Source organism: Athene cunicularia, assembly GCF_003259725.1.
Source record: "Athene cunicularia isolate RWA chromosome 3 unlocalized genomic scaffold, athCun1 chr3_part1, whole genome shotgun sequence".
Lineage (NCBI taxonomy): Eukaryota > Metazoa > Chordata > Aves > Strigiformes > Strigidae > Athene > Athene cunicularia.
The window spans coordinates 67,283,869-67,310,129 of record NW_020799097.1 but is presented as its reverse complement, the minus strand read 5'-3'; the positions used below and the strand labels follow the sequence as shown (position 1 = coordinate 67,310,129).

Genomic DNA, 26,261 nt, shown 5'->3' with positions numbered 1-26,261 from the left:
ACCTCAATTTGAGACAATGAACAGCCCCACAGCCTAGAAGATACACAAGCTATAGGAAGTAATAGTATTGAAATATTAGTGGGTAAGGACCAATTTTAGCTTACCTGCAGGGTGTGGATCTCCTGTGTATTTTTAAAACAGAAGAAGGACATTGGAGAGATAGATAGCTGTAGAGACTTCTGTCTTTTCCAGAATCCCAGCCTTACTCCATAAAAGAACCTTTGAAAATCTATTACTTCATTTTTAAAGTGTAGAAATGCACTTGCACGTTTTCTTCATGCTCACTAGTAACTTTATCCAGTAATAGGAAGGATCTTGCTTATCCAGCATAGAAAGAACTTTTCAGTTAACTGCATTTGTTGAAATATAGCAATTTTCAGCTAAAAAAGGGGGGGTGGGGGTGTTTAAGATAAAGTATTTACATAAGAAAAGCTTGATTGTGTGACTGAAATCTTTTAAAGTTGATGCCAAATGGTCCCGCTCTTCTCTTTTCCCTTTGTAATTTTCCCTTGGAGCATTGCAGCACTGTGCATTTTAAATCTTTTCCCTCCACTACTCATTGCAAGCTTCATCAGGGAAATGACATTGTATGGCAGTTGTCTCCTTCATATCAAAAGAAAGCCTTTGCCTCTTTGCAAGAGTGAAGAAAAGTTTGTCTTCAGAGAGCAAAGGACAAAACTGACTTGGAAAAAGATGCTTTATTTAGATAACATGTTCTCTTTTCCTTTGAAGAAATTCACAATGTGTCAAGAAAAATTAGGCCAAATAGTGATTTAATGGTCTTCCTCCTGTACCTCCTAAAAAAGAAATCCCTTCCTACCAATTGCGTTAAAAATCTTCCATGAGTTTGGAGAAGACAAGAAGCCATTGAAGTTATTCAGGGTTGTTGGTTTGGGCGTTGTCTGTTTTGTTTGAATTCTGGATAATAATGAAAAGTAGAATTTATACCAAAACTCCGTCTTGCTACCAGGACATGCAGCTTGCCCTGCCTGCGGGATAAAATTAAATGCTTTGGGTTTTGTGAGGAAAAAAAAAGCTGTCAGGTACCAAAACTATGTAAAAGGGTGGTTGCTTCTTTTCTTGTCTCCCTTATTTGGAAAAACAGCATAAATTTACAGGGGGTATATTGAAGAAACAGGTCTGAGTTTTGTATTTTCCTATGTAGGCTATGAATATACAAGTAAGTATATTTTTGCATGTGTTTTTATTTATATATATGATTTTCTGTGTATAATCTGTATCTATATCCATATCATAACATGTGCAGTCTTCAACTATATCAAGGCAGATAATTGTATTATGGATTGAAAGAATAAAAGGTTATTTTTGAAGTTGCATCAGGTTATTCTGCTTACTTAGATAGGATTAGTTTCTTCCTTATGTGCCTCAGTTTATCTATAGAATTTGATACTTAGATACTTTTTAGAACTTAATTTTAGAACTTAGAGGAGATAAGGTTTAGCCTTCACAAATATTTGGTCTGAAGATGTGGAGAATTAGGTAAGAGCTTCATTTAGGATAGTTTTTCAGACAAACTTAAGTCTCAGTTATGAAAGTATTTTACAGGTATGTGATTAATTTTCAAAACCAAACCAGTTCTGCTGAGGTTTCTTGTTTCAGCAAAGTGTAGTATATACCTTTTTTTTTTTTTTTAAAGATTAGACATAGATAGCATGAACAAAAGATGAACATTGCATTCAATGTGATAACATCAGATACAGAAATCTGAAACAGATTCTATGGTACCCGTTTTTGTTGTGGTCATTTCACTGTTTTTTAAGCTATGGCAGGTAGGGATTTCTATTACATGGTCAAAATGACAATTCACTGGATTATTTTTTTTATGCCAACACTAGGTTCTAATTTTAACTCAATCACATTACTTGTCTACTCATAGGATAAATAACACAAGTTGTATTTCTCTGCTGATTGGTTGTGACATGTAAAGGCAGTGTATACATCTCTTGAAATTTGTGTTCAGTCCAGTTCTGTCTCACATACAGTAACTAATTCAAGACTAATTCAAAGCTCCCATGTAGGTAAAATGAACTAATTGCGTGCTTTCTCCTTAGCTATTTGCAAACAATAGAAGAGGTACTCTGTAACAAACTACAGCATCTTCAGCAATGAAGTATGTAATGAGACATCGTGTGTGTGCTCTTTCTTCTCATAGGCAAGGCAATTTTCCTGCCATGAATCAGAGTGGTATTATGGGATCCAGCTCCCCCTACACTCAGCCGATGAACAACAGCTCTGGCTTGATGAACCCGCAGGCTCCTCCTTACAGCATGGCACCTAACATGGTGAACAGTTCAACAGTTAATGGTGGGTAACCTTTCAGCAGTGGCCTTCCTCCATAAATCTGCTTAACGGTACCAGCCCTGGGCTGGTGGCAGGGGGATAGCCTTCTTCATCTGATTCACCCCTGTTGGATAGGTTTGAAACTAGGCTAAAGTATTCACATTTTTGTGTACAATAACTCATACATTTTTCATTAAGTTCTTTTGCACAGCATGTAGATGAGTACAATGTTTTGAACGGTTCCAGCAACACTCGGACCCAGTTTGACGTAGGTGTTGACTAGCAAGTATATGTATATTTGTGTATATGTGTCTGCAAGAGAGGGAAGGAGAAAAACCTCATCTTTTAAGAAGCTGCTGTTGCTTTTCTGTGTCTTACTTCATAAGATTGCATTTTCAGATATTTAATCTAGTACTGGTTTTAAAAAAAGAGATGTGCACCAGCTCTGACTTGAAGATGCTGTAAGTTGAGCACTTAAAATAATTATTCTGTTCTGAAAACATAGGCCATATTTACTGTTTCCAAAATTCATATAACCATATATAGGGTTTCTTAATTTACTTATTTAAATATCTGTATATGAAATTTAATCATAGCTTTCTTTTGCAGAAAAAAAGCATATTTCTGTGTAGCTGCTGGAATTACCCTTCATATCATGACTTGTGAATTTGCAATTATTTGCAGCTTTGTGTGTGACTGTGAAGACAGGTGAATGTGGTTCTCTGCAGGTGAATGTGGGGGGGAAGGTTGTTTTGTTTTGGGATTTTTATAGTCCATATTCAGATTGAACTTGTAACAATCCTTCCTTCATCAAGATAAAACCAGTAAAGATCATTTCTTTGATTGGGGTGGGTTTGGATGGAGTTTCGGAGACCCTAAAGTGAATTCTCCCAAATATTTACTCCAGTCATGGAGTTTCTGTGCGTGCTTTACATTAGCACTTTTTGAAATGTTGGGGGGTTTGAAATTTTTCTGGAAGCCGGATAGGTCGTGCTACAGTGATTTGATACTGTTTCTGGTTTTGTTTATTTCTTTAGAGATGCCTTACTACTTTAATTGTATCTTACCAAGAGCCTGTGTTTTGGTATCTTCCTCTCTGCACTGCTTAGCGTGTTTCATTCCTTCATCTTTTGCCTCCTTCCCCATCTTCCCTGTCAATTCTGTATGTCCCTGCTTCCTGGACAGAAAATGGCCAGTGTGAGATTCTAGTGTCTAGTATGTCCATAGAGTTTCTTTACATAGGAACTTCTGAGACACTTGATAGTGTCTTATTTTTTAAGAGTATTATGTAACATTTTTGGTTAGCAGAAGAAACAGGAAGCTGTTAATCAGTAGTTGGGTTTTTTTTTTTTTAAAAAAAAAAAAAAAGGGAGCCTTTTCAGTGCTGACTTGGAAGCCATTGGTTAGTCCAGACAGCACACTTGACTGTCTAGATGAAGAGGGAAAAGCTATTGAAAAGACCATTAGATAATAGCTTGCTTTTCCCCCACCAGAGCTGTCCCAGGTAATATTATGTTTTGTTTGTGTAGTTATGTGTTTTGTCTGGCTTGCTGAAATAAAATTACTTCTGAGCATTGAAACTGTGCTATAAATTCTGTTTTGCTATTAGCAGAAGTAATTTTTCCCCCTTTTCCTTTGGCCCCCAGAGCTGCAAAAATAACCAACAGCAAACAGATGGCAGAGTGCCCTGCCTAAGAAGATTTATGTATTCCTGAGGAATAACCAGTTTAAAGGAAGATTCACAGAGGTTTTTTTGTTCAGATAATTCAGCCATTCGTTATTTCATACAGTGGAAATCTGTTCAATGCAAGGCCATTTATCCTAGCAGTCTTTTGTATGGGGTAGTCATACTCTTTTTATTGTGTTATGCATTCTGAAATATTGGATTTTTAATAATTTAAACATTTATCAGGGTTTTTTCTGCCAGTGCATTTGTGAGGTTTTCTTTTGTTCCAGTTTTATTAATTCAAAGATTACCCAATGGAAAGTAAGTATGAGATGAACTAGAGGAGTTCAGTGCACCTCTTTTCCTCTGTGTGTGAGCAGACATGTATCTAGATCGCTTTTTGCAGCCGGCCCCCAAGAGCACACAGATCCTGTTGCTAGGAGCGGGAAATAAAAAGAGAAAATTAGGTGGGAATATACTGCTGGGGGCACATGCAGTGAGAATGCTGCATTTCCCCATGTCCTGACATCCTTCTGTTTAGGTCAAAGAAATGAAGGGCTGAGCTTAAGATAAATGTAAATACAGTACTTAAAATGGTAATGTCTTGAGCAGGGGGAGCACTTCGGTGTGAGCTCTGGCCCTGCATTTGATGAGGTGGAGAACTTGCAGGTGATACTACTTACAGGCTTGAAAACTGTGACACAAAGACCAGTTCAGCTTTCTGGCTCTTGAACCTTATTTCCTCACTGTTGTAAAGTCACAGGTCTCTCGGATAAACCAGGGTTCAGTCAGTGTGTATGGCCAAAAACAAATGCAGCTGAGTGACTGCTGATGGAGTGAAGTGCGGGCACTAGCTAAGTTGCTCACATGCACTGAGCATGGGCAACTGTGGTTTCAGTTAGAGGCAATGAAAAACCAAGGTAAGCAAGAGGGAGTTGTTTTCTTGGTTGTCTGGGTTTTGGAGAGTGTAGTTGCTATTCTGTTTTGAGGGAGGAAGGTAGGGTTTGGTTATATTCATTTTAATCAACTACACTTTTAGGTTTTGCTCTAAAATAGAGGAAGATTGCTGATGTTCATGTAATTGTTTTCATATGGTTTTGGAGCTTCAGTACAGCTAAGTATAATGCTGGTTTTGCCACACATTTTTTGGAGTACTTAAAACTCATTACCACTTGATCTGTTGGGTTTTTTTCTTTAGTTTTTTTAATTAATGTCACAATTGAAATGAAAATCATGTTGCATTTATGCATCCTGGTATTCAACAGTCAGTGACTGTGGATCAAACAACAGAGTGCCAGCTTCTGCTTATGTAGAGCAGTTCAGGAACACAGAAATTACGAGATCAAAGGAGACAGATCCTTCTGATAGAGTATCCCATCCACAACAATAACAAAAGCTTCAAGAAAAAGTTCTGGAATCCCTTTACAATTATGGAACAAACTGCCATGCAGAGAAACTGTATAACCTCCGCTATCCTTTTTTTTATGTGAGTTCACATATATATTTTAGATATTTTTTTCCCCTGTTTTTTAAATTCAAGTTTTAAAAATACATATAGTAAAAGGAAACTTAGAAAGCCAAACATAAATAAAATAGTAATTTCATGCTGTGAGGCTTGTTAATTCTAGTGAAAATTATCTTTAAAAAGAAGTTACATGGAGAGCTTGGATCTCACAGATCCGAACTTGTGCTTTCACAGAAACTGGCACTCAATCTTTGCTACCTCTGGAGGCAAACAAAACAGTAAAAAGGCATTAATCTCCTTACTTGACACCAGGATCCTTTCCTAATTTCACTGCGTTGGTCCTCCTGAAATCTTTTGTTTTCTTGGTATTATTGTTCCCGATGTATTTTTAACATAAAACATGAAGATCTAGGAAAAGTTATTTGGATTAAAGGAATTAAAAGGATGTTCTTAAAAATAACAAAAATAGATACAACACCATTTCATACATATATTTGACTTTCATTTGGATGAACCTCTGATACAAAAAGCAATCATGTTTATGAATGTGAAACATCTGTTAGAAACCTTAATTGGTTTTCTCTGTTTTCCAGCTTGGTTTTATTTTTTTTTTTTTTTTTTTTTTTTTTTTTTTTGCTGTAATGCATATCTTTGTATGAGCTATTACATAATGCACATTGAAATACACTTTCTGGAGGATGTCAGCTGAAGTATCCCATCACCTGTGCTTCAAACAGCTGATGACCATGATCCAGTGGTCATTGTGTGACTGTAAATCAAGCCAGTTCCTGGCACAGAGATGCCCGCGTCCCAAACCACATGCAGTTGTCATCCCTTGGACAAGACTTGTTAGGCAGAAAGGAGGTGCAGTGCTGAGGTCCTTGGTGGCCCGCTCTCCCCTTTCAGATAAGGTACCCGTGTGCCCTGGGCTGTGCTTTTCCGCAGAGGCAGACAGTCATTCAGGCAGGACATTAGGCAGTGCTGCTGTCCCTCTTCCATTTTTCCTGTGGGCATAAAAGCAGTGAGGAGGATCCTCTTGCCAAGTTCACGAGTCATGAATTTGCTGGGGTTTTTTTTGGTTTTTTTTTTGACTGAGAGTGCTAGGGGTGGAAGGGAGGAAGGAATGTCCTTACAAAGGATGTAATACTCTGTTTTGTGGAGTGTGATTTGTTATTGCACTAGCAATAAAGAGAAAAACAATGTTTGTGTATTGCTACTCCTACTGTATTTCATCATCTTCTGGGACTGATAGAGCAGCCTTTAGCAAAAAAGAATACTTTGCTACAGTTTTGCTCATGTCAATATCTGCCTTTGAGTACATTAAATTCAGCATGGAATAGTTAATTCAGGACCTTGACCCATACCCGCTTTTTGAAATCATTCTAGCTCTTAAATTCTTATAATAAGCCAGAGGCTAGTACTTGAAACCTATTCACAGTACACTACAACTCTTTTTGAGTCAAGATTTCCCTGTTATCCTCCTCTCTAAAATGTTTTATCCTTTGGTCTGTTCTTCACACACAGAATTATTAGTACCTGTGTAGAAAGAGGCCATGTCTTATTTTAGCAGTTTCGTGACAATAACAGTATTTCACTGCTCAGAAGGGGTCAAAACAATGTTCTTGCTGTACCACTTTGCTAAAAAAAGTGAAGGAATGTCTGTTTGCAAATCGCTGGAGAGTACATTTGCAAGAAGTTATGAAACAGCATTTCAACAGTGGATGGAAAAGTAGCTGTGGAAACATCCTAGGTAAAAACTATAGGGAAACTAGACAAGCTTGCAATTTGCTAGTAAAATCCTTGCAGTTCTCCTCTTATAGGTAGAAAGAAAGGATGTAGATGAATTAAATAATTTACAACAAAAAGTGAAACAGAATTTGGGAAACGTTATTATTTTTTTCATAATTGTCTCCAACTCCTGATAGTTATGTTTGCATATGCCAAGAAGAAATATTCAAAAGCCAAAATGTGAATCAGTATTGTTACATTTCTAAACTTGATTAATAGTCAGAATATATGTGGTAATTTGCAGACTAGAGTGAGTTACTTTCCCTTTACATGAGGTATTAACTTAAATCTCTCTGGAAAAGAGATTTTATATGGGAATTCTGATGAAAACAGGACTACCAGGAGTGGGCACAATTATTATATTCCTTGTAATAGAATACGGTGTGCCAACCTAGATAACAGTGAGATATCAGCAGAGGATTTAGCCATGCAGAATTCTGGTGAAGAAGTGTGATTGTTAACTTTGCTTTGTTTGACCTCTCTAAAATCGCTTTACAGGGGAAGGGTCATCTTTGGTTGCTTTGAAACTAAAACTAAGTCTTCTTTTTTAGTGCTTTCACAGCATGAAATGTGTTAACTGTTAAAATGGATTTTGTATAACAGTTTTGCATTCCAGTTTGAAGCCAGACTGTGGCATACATTTGACCATTTTGTGCATACATTTTTTAAAAAATCTCTAAAAGAAAAATAACTTTTTTTTAATCTGTGGAATTCAAAACTAAAATGTGTTAGGCTGCCATTCTTCACTTCATAATGGTCACAAGCTGCCCCAACTCCTCAAACAGTTATAAGGGCAAAATGCATACAAATCAAATGCCTAGTGGATGCTGGCTTCCCAGTATCATATTGCTTGGCTGTTTTGTTGAGGTTTCACACACATACATAAAAATAACAGCATTTTTAGCTGATCCCAATAGATTTTTCTCTGCAGCTGCATCACTTGAAAAAGGCTTTTTGTTCCAATTCTTGAAGTCTTAAGTATTGCAAGTAATTTTTTTTTTTTTTTTTAATCTCAATTATGATTTATGTGTTGTGATGACTTTAAGGGCTTGATTGGGCTACAAATGTGCTTTGAAAAAACAAGGAAATGTGCCCATGAAAAACACCGTAGTTCAAAGCTGTATATTGAGCATACAGTTGTAAACTCACATGGCACACGGCTGGGTAGGTTTTTTTGGCAGACCCATAGTCTCAACCTGCAGTGATGCTAAAGATATTAGCAAATTAGCACTGCAAAGCTTGCCAGCATATTCGCCAGAGTCCTGCTCATGCTCTCACTGCTGTAATTAAGACTAATTATTTTCTAAAACATAGTAATACATGAATATGTGCAATAATCATTTTGTAGTGGGCAATCTGTGAAGTATTTTTAAAGCTTCTTTTCCCCCTCCTATCTTTGGCTTGTTATGCAGTGTGCCTGCTGCCTAGTGCAAGCCAGCATTGTCATTTTGCAGAGAGGCACGCTAGTCTGGTAATGATCAGATTTCTTTCTTTTTTTTTTTTTTTTTTTTTTTTTTTTTTTTTTTTTAAACAATGATGCTTTGTCAATTCTTAAAATGTATACGTTTGGGGTATGTATTTTTTCCTTTTTATTGTCTTGTAGGTTATTCTATCCTATGTTTTTCTTATCTCAGATCCTTCTTTGAAAGAAGGGCATGAAGGGGAGAAAAAAGGTAAAGGAAGGGAAGATAATCCAGTCTTCCACAAATGCTGTGCACATGGTTTTCTGCAGTGAAAGAATCACCTGGTGTCTTGCTGTTCTCTGGTTATTTGCATTGATTCAGTGTCATGGCACCTTCTAGCATCTGCTCTGCCCAGTATTTTCTCTCTATTTATCTGAATGTTTCTTCTTGCAGCTTTCTAGAAATCCAGGAATCCAGCAGCTCTGCAGCAATAATACTATACTTAGCACTTGCATCTTCAAATAAAAAAAAACCTTAAACTCCTCACACCCCTGGGAAGCAACTGCGTGCCATAATCAGAGAAAGACATTTGTGCATTCGTTATAGTCCCACCTCATTTTGGCAGGAGGGGAAGAAGTTGAATGCTGCATCTCCAACAGAGTGGAGTTTACAGCTTGTAATTCTGTAGCTAAGGCTCACAGTGGCTGAGCCATTCATACTGAAGTCAGTAGGGGCAGGAATTATCTGCTGGACACCAACCTTAATACAGATGTAACTGGGAAATTCAGCGTTTTTCTCGAATTCAACATTGCAAGCAAAATGTGCATCATTTTCATTTACACTTGTCTGTTGCTAAAGGGAAGGTGCAGTAGTTACTAAAATGGACTGTTGTTCTGTTAAAATGGGGTAGTCAAATGTGGAGACAGTCAAAGACCACCAGCATCATGAAGAATTAATTTTACCCTGTAAAGTGGTGGTTGTTGTTGTTGCATGGTGCTTGTATTCTCACCTTGTTCGTTCTCTTCTATTTCCTCACTTCAACTGAGGAGTTTTCCAGGTTTCCGGATGCTAGTACAACAGGACAGAGGTGGGATAACCTCTGCTTCACGTGGCACCACAATCTTGCAGCAGGAAGCATGTTTTTTCCCACAAAACCAAACATAGTCGTGCTTAACTGTTTCTCCTGTTTTCGATTAGCACCTATGGGTCTTGCAGATATGATGACACCTGGTGAGTCCAAACTACCCCTTCCTCTCAAAGCAGATGGCAAAGAAGAAGGACCCCCCCAGCCCGAGAGCAAGTCAAAGGTATTTACCACCTCTGCACGTGGTGTTGGTTCAGCCCGCAGAAGTCTGCTGTGTTGTCCTTCATCTTCTGGTTTTGGCCTACCCACTTCTGTTCTTTCCTGCATGCCTTTCCATTCACGTGCAATCTCTTTGTTTTTTTCTTTTTGTTTTTTTCTTTTTTTCCTTCATTGTGTGGATCTGAAAGTTACTAGTTCTTACGGCATTTTAACTTGCGGGGGCAAAGCAACCCAAGCCAAAAGTTGCGTGGGGATTCAGCTGTGCCATGTGGGTGGGGAAGAAGGGTCTTGCCTGGTTTCAATACTTGCAGCCATTTTTCTCTGCCTTCAGTTATAGCTTCCTGTTTTGGCCGCCTCAGCAGCAGCAACATACTTTAATATTTTGCTTTCCTGCCTTATTTGGTAAAATAAGGTGAACAGCTTGTTTTTTTTCTTTCTTTCATAAGGGGAAACCCATGCTTAGCATTCCATGTGAGCTTGAAATAAGCATGGTGGCTTAGTGACTTCAGCCAAGCATCCAGCAAACTTTCCAAATTATACTAATTAACAATGTTGTTTTAATACCTTTTATATATATATAAATATATTTATATATGTGTGTGTTTTCTGTATGTGTCTCTCTGTTTATATATATTTTATATATAAAAATTGGTCAGTCTGTTAAACTGGATGTATTTTTTTTGTTTTTAATAAAGTTTGCCCTGCCTTTGTCATATTTTTTTTTTTTATTCCTCTACCACAGGATAGCTACAGCTCTCAGGGTATTTCTCAGCCCCCAACCCCAGGCAACCTGCCAGTCCCTTCCCCAATGTCCCCAAGCTCTGCTAGCATCTCCTCATTTCATGGAGATGAAAGTGATAGCATTAGCAGCCCAGGCTGGCCAAAGACTCCATCAAGCCCTGTAAGTGGCTCTGGTTTTTTTGGTTTTTGTTTATTTTTTTGTAATTAATTATATTTTAATGCTTGCTTGTTTGTTTTGTAAATTCCTTTTCTTCATTATTTATCCACTAAACAGTTTTCTTTCTTTGTAACACTGGGTACAAATTCTGCTCTCGGACACATGACTGTAAGTTCCACTGCCTGGCTTCAGTGGGGCCTGAGCATGCTTATCCAAGGGCAAAATTTGTCCCAACAGTACTTTGAAATAAGAAAGAGTAAAATTGCGTGCATCATGCAAGTGTGCTGTCTGGTAATACAGCAGTTGTTGTGAAGAAAACATCCTTCTTGTAATGCATCAGCTTCCAAGCATGCCAACTGTGTTGTTAAGGACAATTCCATTTCTGTTCCTGGGCCCAAACTCCTTCACACAACTGACTTCACTCTGGTTGCTGCACTTGTCTTTGCTAGGATTGTTTAGGAAAAAAACAAAACAAAATGAGAAATCTTCTCCTCTATTGAAACTAATACCTGTCAATATTTAAATTGTAGACTTAGCACCATGCAAAAGCTGCCATGTATATTGTTGAAACATTTCTAGTTTTGAATTGCATATTTGGAAATACAATCATTAGGTTATCAGGGCACAGTCTAAACCAAAATTCTTTCCGATTTGTGTCATTCTGCTATTTTGAAATAACTCAGACTGTGGGTAGAAAAAAAACTGATACTTGTATGTTTTTAGAAAACTATTTTTTAGATTAATAATGTTTAGTCGTTATCATACAGGTCATCAAGAAAAACCTGAGAGATGCATGGAGCTAAAAAATAATTTCATCATATATATATATATATATATATATGTGTGTGTGTGTATATATACACACAGAAAATGTATATGCACATATAGAAAAAAAGAACGCAGGCATAAGCTGATATGGCCTGTGGGGAGCAAATGTCCACTTGGTCATTTTTGCTTTGGTCATTTTTGCTTTGTTTTTTCAAATCAGAAAAATATAAATTATTCTTCTTTCCTTTCTTTTTGCCAAAAGTAATAATGATCATAATTTCTTTATCGAAAAATACTGAAATAATAGTCTTGTAAGGAATATAAAAGGTTGTTTTCCAATGTTAATGTGCACCTAAATTAGCAACAGTTCTTTGATAACAATTTTCACAAAGTGATATATTGATGAGTATGTCTCAGGGCAAACAGAGAAAGGCCAATTGGAAGGAAAAAGATTCAAAATCTAGACATCTAGTGAATCCCCTGAGCAAAGGGGCAGCATGGCATGAAGTGCACCACCTTAATGTTTTGATGTTTATTTGGCAGCAACTTTGAGTCTCAGAAGGCAGCTGGTGTTACTTGTTCCCACAAAGTCTCATCTTTTTCTTAACAGCATTTCTGAAAGTGTGGTACCAAAAACTCTTGGTTTTGTAGCAATGTTTTGGGTATTGCTTGTTTGGGTGGTTTTCTGGAGGAAAGCAAGAGTTATTGCACAGGCTAACACATTAAATTCTTCCTCTACAAGGCTACCAAATGATAATGCATTCCTGAGCTCATTGCATAAACTGCATAAAAAGTTCTACAGTCATTGTGAACATATGTGAAGTTTTTTCCATGTAAATACCAATTTACAGTGTAGGAAAAAAAAATGGTGAAAGTTTGTGCTTTCAATTTCTTCTGGATGCCCTCCTGTCCAAATGCTGCTGCATCTTTAGTTAGGTTCAGTTAGCTTCCTGGTACACAGATACGGATAAATAGTGCTTTGGAACAGTAGAAAAATAAGTGCTGTACATTAGCTGGTCCATTTTTACCTATGAAGGTCAGTGTATTGGATAACTTCACTGACTTCAACAGCAGCCTGACATAGACTGGAATGGTTGATTGCAGGTGTTTCATTACACCTGAAAACAACCTGAATTTGTTCATTAAATCCCCAAACTGTTTCATGCGCTACACCTTCTCCATTCCAGCAGAGGATAAAGGCAAGGGTGAATATGGTCTGTAATTCACTTCACAGTATCCCTATGATCCTTCTAAGTGGATCTTCTCAGCAGTTTTATATGTAAGTGAGGCATGAGAAAATGTGAAGAAGGAATTGTTGAGTGTTATGTTTTGAGGGCTCTTCAGGTACATTGGTAGAAGGACACTTCTGCTATGCTAATTTGGGACATAGTGTGCATGCCTGAGAGTGGCGAGGTGGCTTTAAAATTCTTTAAAAGAAAAATTTAAACTGCGGGTGTGAACTATGCAGGGTTGCTGCAACATGAATAAAACAGTAGGTTATGATGAAAACCCCATAAAATGCTGTTCACTGTCCATAGGTACCCATGAACGTGACAGTGAATACACCTGTGAATAGTACTATATCTCTGTGGTGCTAGCTGTGAGGGGTCTGCAGGGTCCTTCAGGAGGAAAACTTGACAGAGGATTGTGTCCTGCAAAAGCCTCTGCCAGAGATTGGACTTCAGCAGTTTTTCCTGCCTCTGTATGCACACTCCATTCTGTAGTAAAATAGGTCTATGTAATAAGTATAATATTGGCAAATTATTGAAGTGGGGAAGTGAATGGTAGATAGTTCTATAAATACAGATGCTTAAAGATATGTACAGAAACAACTACCCACTGCCTTAATGTGAAAAGAACTCCTACAGAAATTTGTGTTGCAGTGAAGGATTCTGCAGACTCACTATACAAGGGTCTGTATATAACACAGTTTTAACAGGTGTATTGAAAATAAATTATGAGTTCAGTGGATTTAATATGGGAATTGGCTTTGGTATCCACAAACTTTGGTGGTTTTTTTTAAATCATCCATTTAAACAGCCAGTCATACAGTGTGGAAGAGTGCTGGGGATTGAGGGCAGAGTAGGATACAACTAAATTGGTAAAGGTGTGTGCCACAGGCTTCCACTAGCATTCTTTTATCACCAACATTATCAAACGGTTTAACAGAAGAAAAGCTCCTGATCTGTATTCTTCCAGCATTGCCTGGCGTGTACTCACTTTAGTTAACAATCTGCTAATAAGATCATTTTGTAATAAACTCTTATTTTCTGAGGGTTAACATTTACCTATAGGCAAATTTAGGCTTCCAGCTGAACCTGCCCATGTGGAACTGAAGTTTGTTTGTTTGTAGACTGGCTTGCACACATCTGTCATTTTTATATGTTTACATTTATAAAAATAGAGAAGATAAAAAGATCTTTACTCTTGAGGAATAGCATTCTTCCCTCCAGTGCATTCTTCTAAAGTTAACATTTCATTTTAGAAGAAAATTGCATCCATTTTACAAAGCATGACAACCTGAAAGCTCACACAGTAAGTAACACTTCTTACCTTCTGTAAGATGTGAAAAGTTTTCAGATTATATTGTCATTTTAGAGCCTGCTGCCACACCGCTGAAAAGCACCATCATTTAGGATGTATAGTAGAAAAACCCAGAATGAAAAATTCTTAACTGTTTCCATTCTGCTCTGGATCTGATTTGAAAAAGAGAATATTACCATATAAAAATGAAAACATAAAACTGGTAAATCTGAACATTCTTAGTCGTGAACTACCATAAAAGTGAAATAGAAAGTATTTTGTTGCCTCATATGTTAGAATACAAGCGCATACAAAATTTGCAGGTAAAAGCTGAAATTTCCGACCTTTGTTTTTATTAGAGTTCTGTGGCATCATAAATGTCAGATTAAAATTAATGCTGATGAGGCGGAGAGTGACTTTGTTTTTACTGCAGTTGATACTGGGGTACCCCCAATTTATTCAGCTGTTCAAGCCTATGTGATCATATATCTGTTCTCACTACAAAATCAAATTAGTAGCAACATGAGTTGCCTACTTCGCTCTTTCCACCCATCCCCAAAAAAACCTTTGACAAGGATATTTGTTGAAAAGAGTTAGACTGATTTTTCTTAAACACCCAGATACATAGCAAGTGATAATTGGCATAAACTGGTTTCTATTACAGAATCAGTTTGTACTTTCATTGCACTATCTGCAGGACCCTTGTCTAAGTACTTTCCTGCCAGACACTTAGTATTAGCAAAACAAATTCAGCCTTGGCTCTGACTTTAGTAGGAGATGTAGCACAACTGAATCTGGCTCAGGTAAATTCAGGAGTGCACCCCATTTCTAAGAAAGAAAGGTAATAATATCTGTCTGTAGGAAGGCCTACTGAGAAGAAGTTACAGTATCAGGAAGCAGGGCAGAAAACTTTACAGGAGGTTATTTATTTAATTAAAATGAATATTCATTCAGTGGAAAGAACAGCAATGGCTCATGGAACTGCTGGGTCACCCCCCTTGGCTTCATGTCTTTTTTTCTCCTGGCTCTCCTCCAGTGTTGCAAAGTTCCAGCTAATGGCTGGAGGGAGATACAGAAACTGTCATATTTTCCAGGCTAACATGCAAGATGAATGGTGGCAATGCTTTTAAAATCATTGGCAGTTGGATGGTACCCCACTGCATCTTTCATGGTGTTGAGTGCCAGTCCTCACCAGTGCTGTGTGGGGACATGGACAAAGTGGGTGGTCTGTAGCATCCATGAAGTACAGCCCTATAGGGTCTTCTTTAGAGATGTTCAAATAGAAGTAAGTTGCTGTTTACTTCAGAATAGTGCTGTCTCCTGTTCAAAGTAAGGAAAAGGCAAAGGAGGGAAAGAATGATTGACTAGATGAGTTTAAAGAAGTGTCTGTTGCAGTCAACAACAAAGTTTAGGATTTTGCTATACAGACATAGAGGATATGTTTCCCTTCACATATTTGGCTCCTTTCCTAAAGCTTTATATCAATCTTTTTCTCTTGTGTTTAATTCTGAACGACTCCTATCTTCCACTGCTGAGCAAATTGCTTCACCTTCTGCAAGCAGGAGGTTCTTCCTACAGTAGCAGCAGCCCCTCTCTGCTGTCAGATCAGAGGCAGCTCACATAGGGTGTAGCCCATCCACACATGGCACAGAGCCCAGCTCAGAGGGTTATATTGCAGAGAAGAGATATGGTGAGAAGTTATTAGAGCTTGGGTAGAAGCTTCAGTGCTTTCTGCTGTCTCCACACAGAGAAGAAAAGGGCATCAAGATAGCATGAGCTTTCATTAGCTGTAAAGCCCAACTAGCAGCAGGAAAACAGGTTCACTCCTGCATTTCTTGCCATGTGAGAGAGAATTCTGCTCTTTCCACCTCTCACTATTCCAGCTGATGGTTCAGCTCTGATTGCTATGCATCTCTGGTTTTCCCCAGGTCATACTACACGTTCTCTTTGGAAGGTAGGACATGTGAGATGTCTATCATCTGTCCTCTTTCAAGGGAGGAGAGAAATAGCTACTTATAAGCATTATTGGCTCAGGCAGCTAATTGGCATTTCACAGAGAGTATTGCCACCAGTCCCCTTGTACTTTGGCACTCTTGCTCATCTTGCTTTTTGGCCAGTGATGGTGTGAAGAAGGTAGCAAAGCATAACTCTCTAAAGAGAGTACTACTGCTTGGTGTACTAGTTTGCCATGATTCATGCTTTAGGCTACTCTGGTGCAGTTCCTGTTCTGGAGGAACATTTTCAGGTTTTCTGGACCTTTTTTGGGGCAAAGAGGAGAGGGTTGATTCAGCTTGCTTTTAGGATTGTGTGAACTTGTGTGGGACAAACTTGTTTTTAATTTTACCCAAATTATTGCTTGTAAAGCACTTTGAGATAAGTGGGCAAGAAGCACTGTGTGAGAGATAACCTATTCTTAAAATGACACGAGGCAACATCAGGAACTTGCCTTCTGGGATCCAAAGTTCATATCAGTTAAAGAAATACGAAAATGGGGAGTTTGGGCCCTTTATTTAAAAAGCTGAGTTTTCCGTATATGGACAGAATGTACTGTTTGTGCCTGAACTAGTAGCCTTCATTCCTGACTGTTGTGTGATAGCTTTAGTTTGTTTGACATCTTCTCTTTTTCAATGTTGTGAGTTTCTTACTTTCTTTTCCCTCCCCCTCCCACCCTTCCCCCAACTCTTTTTTTTCTTCTTGCGATTTAGAAATCAAGTTCCTCTACCACAACTGGAGAGAAGATCACTAAAGTCTATGAGCTAGGAAATGAGCCAGAGCGCAAGATGTGGGTAGATCGGTACCTCACGTTCATGGAGGAGAGGGGCACACCTGTGGCCAGTCTGCCAGCTGTGGGCAAGAAGCCCCTGGACCTCTTCAGGCTCTATGTCTGCGTCAAAGAGATTGGAGGTTTAGCACAGGTGAGAAATAGTGTTTGAAAGTGAACCTTTTGAAAAGGCAATACGTTTGGGGTTTTTAAAGAGTATTTCCTGTTGATTACAACATTACATTTTCAGCCCCAACAACAGTGTTGAAGAAAACAGAGTTTCGTGCTTCAGTATTTGTCCAGAGTTCATTTTGGACTGCATAATTGCCCTAAAACTGTAGAGTTTGAATCAAAATTGACCATTCATATAGACAAATGAAATTGTTACCTGTTCAGGGGAATCCAGCAGTGCCACTAAGAGAAGAGGAAAAGGTCATTGGATCAAAGTTACAAGTAAGAAACAGATGATAGAGTTGAAAAAAAAAGAAGATTTTGAAATCCATCCTTTCCAGATAGGGGTACTGCCTCCAGGACAAATCAATTTATCTCTCCAGAGAAGTAGCACATACATTCTTGAAACACAGTCCTTCATCCCAGACTTTTCATCCATGAGTGTCTCTGTACTGTACATTTGTTTCCTGGACACAGCCTGTGCTTTCCCTGTGTTTGGAAAATGCTTACAGGATATTTTGGGTTGCCTTACAAAGATAACAATTACAAGCAAAAGGTGAATTACTTAACTGAGATGAAGGAACATGAAAGTGGGAAGAGCTGAGAATAAAAAAGTCACAGATGGGAGAGAGAAGCTTTGGTTTGTGTTCTCGGAAGTTTTGCAAAAGGACGTTTGGAAATTACTTGTGAGTTCTGTAAGACTGACCACCACAGAGCAAAACTAAATGATTCATTGTCTAGCACCATCAAAAAGGAAAGCAGAAGAAAATGGTCGGTATTTGCAGCCTCAGATTTGGTATTTGAAGTCACCGGTCCTTGCCTGATGCTGTCACAAAGCATCCCTTGTATCTAGGGGTCACTGGCTGGGTGCTAGAAGCTACTGTGAAGTGCCAAGACCCATAATTTCTGTGGATTTAAGAACATTTGTGGATGTTGCAAGATGAGGTCTTAAACATAGCTATGGAGATGAATATGTATATGCAATATTTAATATAAAGTAGTTAATATTTAAATAGATATAACGTTACACTAATTACAAAATCTGAACTCAAAAATAAGGCAAACAAATTAGATCTTCAGAAAGAGAACACATTTTAATAATCTATGTGTTGGTTCAAGAAAGAAATGTCCAACATCAATTACCATTTTCAATGCTGTTTTTAATAGTACACCTCACAACATAGGATTTGAGTACTGAATTAGATCACTGGCCCTTCAAGTCCAGAGATTTTAGCTATTTTTGTTATTAAAGGAAGGCAGAGAAACCTAATGTAGTTCACCTTGCCAGTTGTTAAATGCTGTATATGGGTAGGAGATGTTATCCTGACATTTTTAGTGATCAGCTCATGCCCCCCAGCATCATAAAGATTTGATTACTTTTAGCTCAGAAACTTTATTACAGGTAAATCGTATCATGCAGCTGCTCTGCCTCATGCAGCACAATTGTACCCATAGTATGACTCTTAGCATCAAAAATAAAGCAAGGTGGGGGGCAGATGGGATATTCTAGAGAGTCATTCATGTTTGCTTATTATGGAAATTTATTTTGGAATACTCAGTGTTGATTTGCAGTGAGAGACATTATGCATTGCCAAAGAATAGATACTGTTCTCTTAGACTGATTTTTGAAAGAGCTTGAGTTACAAATGTGTGTGCTTCAGTACTGGTAAAAATTGACACTTAAAGGCCCCTGGTTTTGCTGGTGTGCCCACATGAATGATCACCATGTTTATCTGTTTGGGGATACTGAGAGGTACAGAGCTTTGCTTGCTGAGGTTTATTTAAATGCATCTGTGGGATGCTCTCCTAAAAAGACGTTGCTCCAACTGCTGCACTCCACATCGCATGATTTGGCCCGGAGGGTGGCAGGGAATGGAGCTGTGCAGCAGCAAATGCATGTTCTCTGTCTAAACTGTTGCAGTTGAGGGGGTCCCAACATGAACAGACCGGTTGTTGGCAGTCGTCTTTTAAATGCCAATATACTGGGCATTTAGGCATGAATGTTTCTGTTTGCATTATGCAATGTGTTCATTACGCACCACTTAGCTGTAAGTCAGTAGGCACAAAGGGCTGTGTAACTGGATTTCAAGCCTCAACAGGGGCAGTTTATGAAAATCTCGACTCCTTTAACTCCTGGGTTCTTACAGGATGTACCAGAGAAATAAAAACACTTAGCAGAGCCATGCCAACCTGTTTGCTGTTAATGCTATCCTCAGAAGATCTTTGCTGACTGGCAGCAGTTATGGTGTTATTAAACGCTGAGAGAAACGTAAAAAATGTTTCCTTTGCTGGCACACAGCCTTAGGAGCAGTATGGCTAATGATAACCTTTGTAGCTATACAAGTTAAGTTGGAGTCATTAAAATCTCAGGCTTCAGGGCAAGTAGCAGCCATCATGGAATCAGGATTCTTCCCCAGCCAAAGCTGAGATGCTCAGACATTTATTTCAGTGCTGCCTCCCCTCCTTGGATCATACCTAGCAATTGCACAGCTGGTTGAATGAACTTTGGGGCATCAGGTATTACAGCAAAAATGCTGGCTGCTAAGAGTGGTACAGCTGAGCGAGCCAGTGGCATCATCCAGGATGACAAATGAACTTCATTGTTATTACAGATCAGCTGTGTTTGAGGAACTCATGAAGAGAGTCTTTCAGTATTCTCAGCCTTACACTGCAAACAAGACTCACAGCGGAGTTGTGCAGTCAGCACTGTAATACAGAGTATTGCTGGACTAGCCCTGTGTGCTTGAAGTCTGCCTTAATTAATTAAGGGGCCTCCCTTCACTCTGCCTCTCATTTAGCCAAAGGATTATTGATCTGTCCCTGCAAGACGCCCTAAAGTGAAAGGACTCGAACCAAATATTACAGGCCAAACTGTTTGGCAGCTGGTGGCTATTTTGGAGAAAAATTTATTTTTCATATCAATGCTCAAACACTTAAATTGCAGGATAACACTGTTATTGCTTTCTAAATTAGTTTTTAGACGCTGCTTTTTAATTAGAATGGGGTGGGTGTGGGTGGGTGTCAGAGAGGGGGAGAATGAGCATGAATTTGCTTGGAGATGGATTGCTAACTGAGAGCACAGGCCCTGGAAGAGCACAAGGCATTTAAAAGATGCACCATGCAGAAGACTCTCCACAAGCAAAGCTTTTTATGTAGCTATCAGCAGGTTCCTTAATGGTTTTATAAATGTAAATGCTGTCTATGCGTTACTGCATGTGGGAGTAATGAGCATTAGTTAAAAGAGGAAAATAAAAAAAGTAAACCAAGACATTAAGTGCTTTTTAAAATTTTTTTTTCCTCTTTTTTTGTCTCCTGACTTAAACAAACCACTTTGCTGCAAACCAATGATTCTGCCATTTATTTTGCTAGGTTAATAAAAATAAGAAGTGGCGTGAGCTGGCAACCACCTTGAACGTTGGCACTTCGAGCAGCGCAGCCAGCTCCCTGAAAAAACAATACATTCAGTACCTGTTTGCCTTCGAGTGCAAGATTGAGCGAGGGGAGGAGCCCCCGCCAGAAGTCTTCAGCACTGGAGATACTAAGAAACAACCTAAGATTCAGCCGCCATCTCCTGGTAAGTAAAAAAAACTGCAGCCTCTTACACAACCATTTTTTGAATGCAAAAGGTACTAGGTTGGAGTTTATGTATTTGGAAGCATGTCTTGCTAATGCTGGACAAACGACAAAGATAAATGTCGTTGGCACCTTGTTTTCAAACTTGGAGCTAGCTCCTGAGTCAAGTCAGATTTAACTCTGAAGGGCCATCCGCAGTCTTGTCTAGTTTGTCATTGCTCACTCTAACGTACAAGGATGTGTGCACCAGCATAACCTTAATGTTCAGAGTTACATTGGCTTAGCACAAAAGAATAGCATTCTGCACGGGTATGCTTGTGCTGTAAGACAGGAGGCAGCCTGTACTAGAAGGAGCTATAAAAGTACTAAAAGGAGCTAGTAAAGGTACTATTTGTTTAAAGATCAGATTCTGGTACTTGCTCTTTCCTTGCTATGACTCTGAAGCTCCAGTTTCAACACAACTGTTGGTCAGTAAACTTCTGCTGGAGTCAGGATGGCAGATGCTGGACTGATCAGTGGGTCTCAGATGGTTGCTCTGATACAGCTCACACTGAATGTGTGGCAGATGGAGAGAGCTGAGAGTATGGTGTATCCCCACTGCCAGACCTCATAGTTGCGAGGCACGCTGTCTGTTCTTTTGTTGCTAATCTTGTATGTCAGATAAGTCATTAGCATCACTGTCTTTATCTTCTCATCTGAAAAATTGGAACTGGAATTGCTTTATTTTGGCTGTTCTTTTTGCATTTATGGTGTGGTGTTTGAATCCACAGTTTTCTTTCTAAATTCATTTAACTTAAGACTCTCAAGATTTGAGTCATGATTGATACTCAAGTCAGGAAGATTCTTAAGTAGAAACAAGTGTATAGAAAGAGGCGTACGTAGTATTAGACTATGATGTTGACTTCTGGACCACCCATGGAAGAGGAAAAAATTCCTTTGATTTCCTGGTTATTAGGCTTTTCTGACCAACAAAGTAATTTCACGAAATTTGTGAACTACCCTCTGTTAGGCAGACCACCTTCTGTTACTGCCAAGAGACTGTAATTCCTGGAATGTTTACAGCAGTTTCCTGCTTTAGAGGGTAGTCTTAGGAAAGTATTAAAAAATTTGTTAGTGCAGTTCACTGGCTGAAAATGGGAAGTGTTGAGTCAGGAACTCTGCCGGCAGTTTGCAGGCTGCATGGCTCCAGTATCCTATCATGAATACTAGAAAACAGCAAAGACTTTATAATCATTTAATACAGTTATGGCCTTTATAAGATCATTTCTTATGATAGCACGTCAGTACAGAAAAAGATAGCAATAAGGATTAAATCTTCCTCAGCCTGATGTATTCGGTGTAAGGATTTGGAGAAGTGTTCAGCTAAAATCTTCCTAGGTACATCTCTGTGTGTAATAACTTAAATATTTCCTCCACCTTGTTAACACCTAGGGTTATCAGGGACCCCAGCATTGATTGTTTAATAGAGAAGATAACTAGGTTACTTTGCAACACAAGATTAGAAGATGCACAAAAACACTTGGTACTAGAAGTGAAGCCTGTAGTCCAAATGTTTGTCTGTCTGAAATGAACGTAAAGTGTCCTGAATGTGCACTACTGCAAAAAATAACAGATGTTGGACATGGCTGTCACCTCCTGGGAAGGTTGGTAAGGGGAGCTACAACTGTTAGACTTGTTAAGGATGGTGAAGAAGAAATTCATCTGTTTCTAAAACTGAACAGCAGTACTAAAAATGAAAGAGTATTTTGCTTTGCTCTCTCCTCCCTTGCGCCTCTCCTTCCAGCACTGCTTCCTAGTAGTTAGTTCGAGGATGATAACCGTAAATTGGCTGAATTTTGAGATGAAGAATAATTAGTTAAATAGATGAACCTGAAAGAAAGGAATAGAAATGTCAGACATGCCACTATCACAGGGTACTTTTGCATCATGAAGCTACAGATGAAAATGGTAAAGTCCAAGTTTAAATTTATCGTAACATTCAAGCAAGCTGTCTCTGAGGAGAACTGAAACTATTTTTCTAAAATAAAAACACAGCAGGACATAGAGACTACAAGAGGGGGAAGCAAGCAAAGATCTCAAAGTTTGTTTTGTTGGTGAGAAAAGAGCTCATGTCACTGAATGGGACTGCACTTCTGTATGGAGAAAGGCTTTCCCAGTGTGTATCAGCTTTAGTACATGAAATCCCGCTGAGGTATAGATGATGCAGAGAGTACAAGCCTGTTCTATTTAATAGTCAGCTATTTTTTCTTGCTCCTTTTCCTTTAGTATATACCAACATTAACATTTTAACTGCACAAAAGAAGTAGAGTTGTAGACGTACTTTAGATAATCTGATACTCTTTGGCATTCAGAGGGAACAGGAGCCTAATACAACAGGAAACAGTAGCCTCCAAAGGTCCTTGCTTTAACCATTAGCCTCTGTTGTGCAGTTAGCTCGGTGTGGGCAGAGCCACTTTGAAGCCAAATCCATTTGCAGTGAACTAGTTACGGTATTACAGCCGAAGTGAATGCTGATAAAAAAGCAGAGGGAGGAGGGTGTTGTATTTTGTCCAGTTCTAACCAGCTGATGCTATGAAATCAGTGTCTTGAGAGAAAAGTCAGCTGATCATCATAGAACTTTTAAAACTAAAGATTTCAATTGCTCATAAGAATACACAGGGGATGGCAGCCTTCTTGGTACAGAGAAGAATCCAGTTCCGATGTCGATGTAGTTCCCAGGGAGATCTTACACAAGGTGGGAGCAGGCTGAAGCGCATGTTAGGGCAAAACAGTTCTTGCAGATGTCTTGATTCCACGGGGTGATTATGTGACTGCCTCACAGACAACCTTTAGAATGCAATCATGAAGGAAACACAGTGCAACAACCATAGTGAGGAGATTCCTATAGAAGAACATGGTCAGGGAAAGGATGCGATGTGTAAATTCGGGGGCCTGCGAGTCAGTGGTCTGGATTCATGTGTTAGTCCATTCGCTTGTAGCACTGTATTTGGGATTCTCCCATCACTTCTGGTTTTTACAACTTCATTAATATGGTAAATGGTATGTAGAGGAGTGAATAATTTAGTGCTATGTACAGTGCAATTCAGGATAGTGTCAGCAATTATAAAAAGTTGAAAAAAGGAGTGAGAGTAGAGCAGCAAAGTGACAGACTAGTTGGCTTTGTTCAGCAGAGGTTTGTACAGTAGCCAAGGTGTTAGAGGTAGGATTCGCTGCCTATTTTAATAAATGTTCTGGCTTCATATCACTGTCAGATCCTCTTTTATTCTTTCATAAAATGCCCAGGGAGAGGTGGAGGCGTGAATGTGTTTTAGTCTGGCTTGCCCTGCTCTGAGGCTGTGCAAGTTGGAGACATGCTTGTGGTAGGCTGAGGCCTTTGTATCACAGCTTAAATCTGTCTGGGTCAGGTAATGCCATCAGCAGTGAAGACCAGCAGCAGATGCCTAATGACAGGCTAGCTGTAAGAGGACTCCTGTTGTCCTTACATCCTGGTTGTTGGGTCTATGTCAACTGTTGACTGCTCTTCTGTTGCACGTAGAAAATCCCTTCTTAGGGACAGAGGCATTGTAGATCTTCATAAGCATCCTTCTGGGTCTAGGGCTTTCCAGAAGTGGGTGCAAAGACAAAAAGCTCTTCCCTTCATGCGTGTTTAAGTTTTGACCAAAATATGCATAAACTGTGTGGCAGGTTCTAAACAGAAAAGAATTCTGGAGACTACTAATGGGTGCCAGAAAACAAATTCATTTTCAGATTTCAACAAATTTTCAGCATGAAGGATTTATCTTTCATTGCTGTACTCTGCCACTATAAATTCTTAGCTGCAAGCATGCATGACTCTCAAAACTCCAGACTGAGCATTTATCCTATACTGAATGAACCGGATGGCCACAGTGGTGTGGCTGAGGATGCTCCTGAGTAACACTCAGCAGCTGGCCCTGATGTCAACAGAGATTTCATTACAGCAAACCTGGAAAATTGTGCGCCTGTGTTGGAAAGCGGGAGCCAGCACCTGCCAAGAGTGTGTTCCCTGTGTTTCCTTGGCAGCAGAGAAACAAGACTTGGGGAGAGGGATGGGGGGGACGACACACTGCACAGCCATTCAGTGAGTGTTTCTGTAACCAAACCCATCCGTGCTGGCGGGTGGCTGACTGAAGTGCTATTATTAGCAGGCAGGTGATGTCATGGAGCGTGTCATGAGGCCAGCCAGGGAATCCCCACAGAAGATGGATGGGCAAGGGGTCGGGAGGGGTGGATGGGGGACAGACAGAGGTGTCCCCGTGCCTGCAGCCATGCCTGCCCAGGGGGGCCCTGCTGCAGGCAGCGGCCCCAGACCGCCCTAACTGGGGCATGGGGTTCGTGCTGTGTAAATTATCTTCCCAGCGTGGCGGCTAGCTGTTCACTCCGAAGTATGTGAATGTACTTAACCTTCAGTAACCTTACCATTGTTTACTTTAGAGTATACATTTGTAGCTTCTGGCAAAAGGTAGGGATATCCTAGAGAGCATGTCAGGCCTCATATTAATGGAGTTTCAAGAGGTTGCATTCTTCTTTTCTTTTTCTTTTCTTTTCTTTTCTTTTCTTTTCTTTTCTTTTCTTTTCTTTTCTTTTCTTTTCTTTTCTTTTCTTTTCTTTTCTTTTCTTTTCTTTTCTTTTCTTTTCTTTTCTTTTCTTTTCTTTTCTTTTCTTTTCTTTTCTTTTCTTTTCTTTTCTTTTCTTTTCTTTTCTTTTCTTTTCTTTTCTTTTCTTTTCTTTTCTTTTCTTTTCTTTTCTTTTCTTTTCTTTTCTTTTCTTTTCTTTTCTTTTCTTTTCTTTTCTTTTCTTTTCTTTTCTTTTCTTTTCTTTTCTTTTCTTTTCTTTTCTTTTCTTTTCTTTTCTTTTCTTTTCTTTTCTTTTCTTTTCTTTTCTTTTCTTTTCTTTTCTTTTCTTTTCTTTTCTTTTCTTTTCTTTTCTTTTCTTTTCTTTTCTTTTCTTTTCTTTTCTTTTCTTTTCTTTTCTTTTCTTTTCTTTTCTTTTCTTTTCTTTTCTTTTCTTTTCTTTTCTTTTCTTTTCTTTTCTTTTCTTTTCTTTTCTTTTCTTTTCTTTTCTTTTCTTTTCTTTTCTTTTCTTTTCTTTTCTTTTCTTTTCTTTTCTTTTCTTTTCTTTTCTTTTCTTTTCTTTTCTTTTCTTTTCTTTTCTTTTCTTTTCTTTTCTTTTCTTTTCTTTTCTTTTCTTTTCTTTTCTTTTCTTTTCTTTTCTTTTCTTTTCTTTTCTTTTCTTTTCTTTTCTTTTCTTTTCTTTTCTTTTCTTTTCTTTTCTTTTCTTTTCTTTTCTTTTCTTTTCTTTTCTTTTCTTTTCTTTTCTTTTCTTTTCTTTTCTTTTCTTTTCTTTTCTTTTCTTTTCTTTTCTTTTCTTTTCTTTTCTTTTCTTTTCTTTTCTTTTCTTTTCTTTTCTTTTCTTTTCTTTTCTTTTCTTTTCTTTTCTTTTCTTTTCTTTTCTTTTCTTTTCTTTTCTTTTCTTTTCTTTTCTTTTCTTTTCTTTTCTTTTCTTTTCTTTTCTTTTCTTTTCTTTTCTTTTCTTTTCTTTTCTTTTCTTTTCTTTTCTTTTCTTTTCTTTTCTTTTCTTTTCTTTTCTTTTCTTTTCTTTTCTTTTCTTTTCTTTTCTTTTC

The 26,261-nt window shown here is 38.5% G+C and overlaps 1 protein-coding gene across 4 annotated transcripts in view; it reads left to right on the top strand.

Moving 5' to 3' along the window:
* The window catches only part of ARID1B (AT-rich interaction domain 1B), a 302,045-nt gene that overhangs the window by 254,175 nt on the left and 21,609 nt on the right, over positions 1-26,261 (top strand). For 2 of the 4 annotated variants that reach the window (XM_026844505.1, XM_026844504.1), the window contains exons 8-12: positions 2,174-2,325; positions 9,821-9,930; positions 10,669-10,827; positions 16,821-17,030; positions 20,417-20,621. In XM_026844505.1, coding sequence (XP_026700306.1) covers positions 2,174-2,325; positions 9,821-9,930; positions 10,669-10,827; positions 16,821-17,030; positions 20,417-20,621 — 836 coding nt within the window. The remainder of the gene's footprint in view (positions 1-2,173; positions 2,326-9,820; positions 9,931-10,668; positions 10,828-16,820; positions 17,031-20,416; positions 20,622-26,261) is intronic. The other 2 variants (XM_026844507.1, XM_026844506.1) reach the window with 1 other exon arrangement.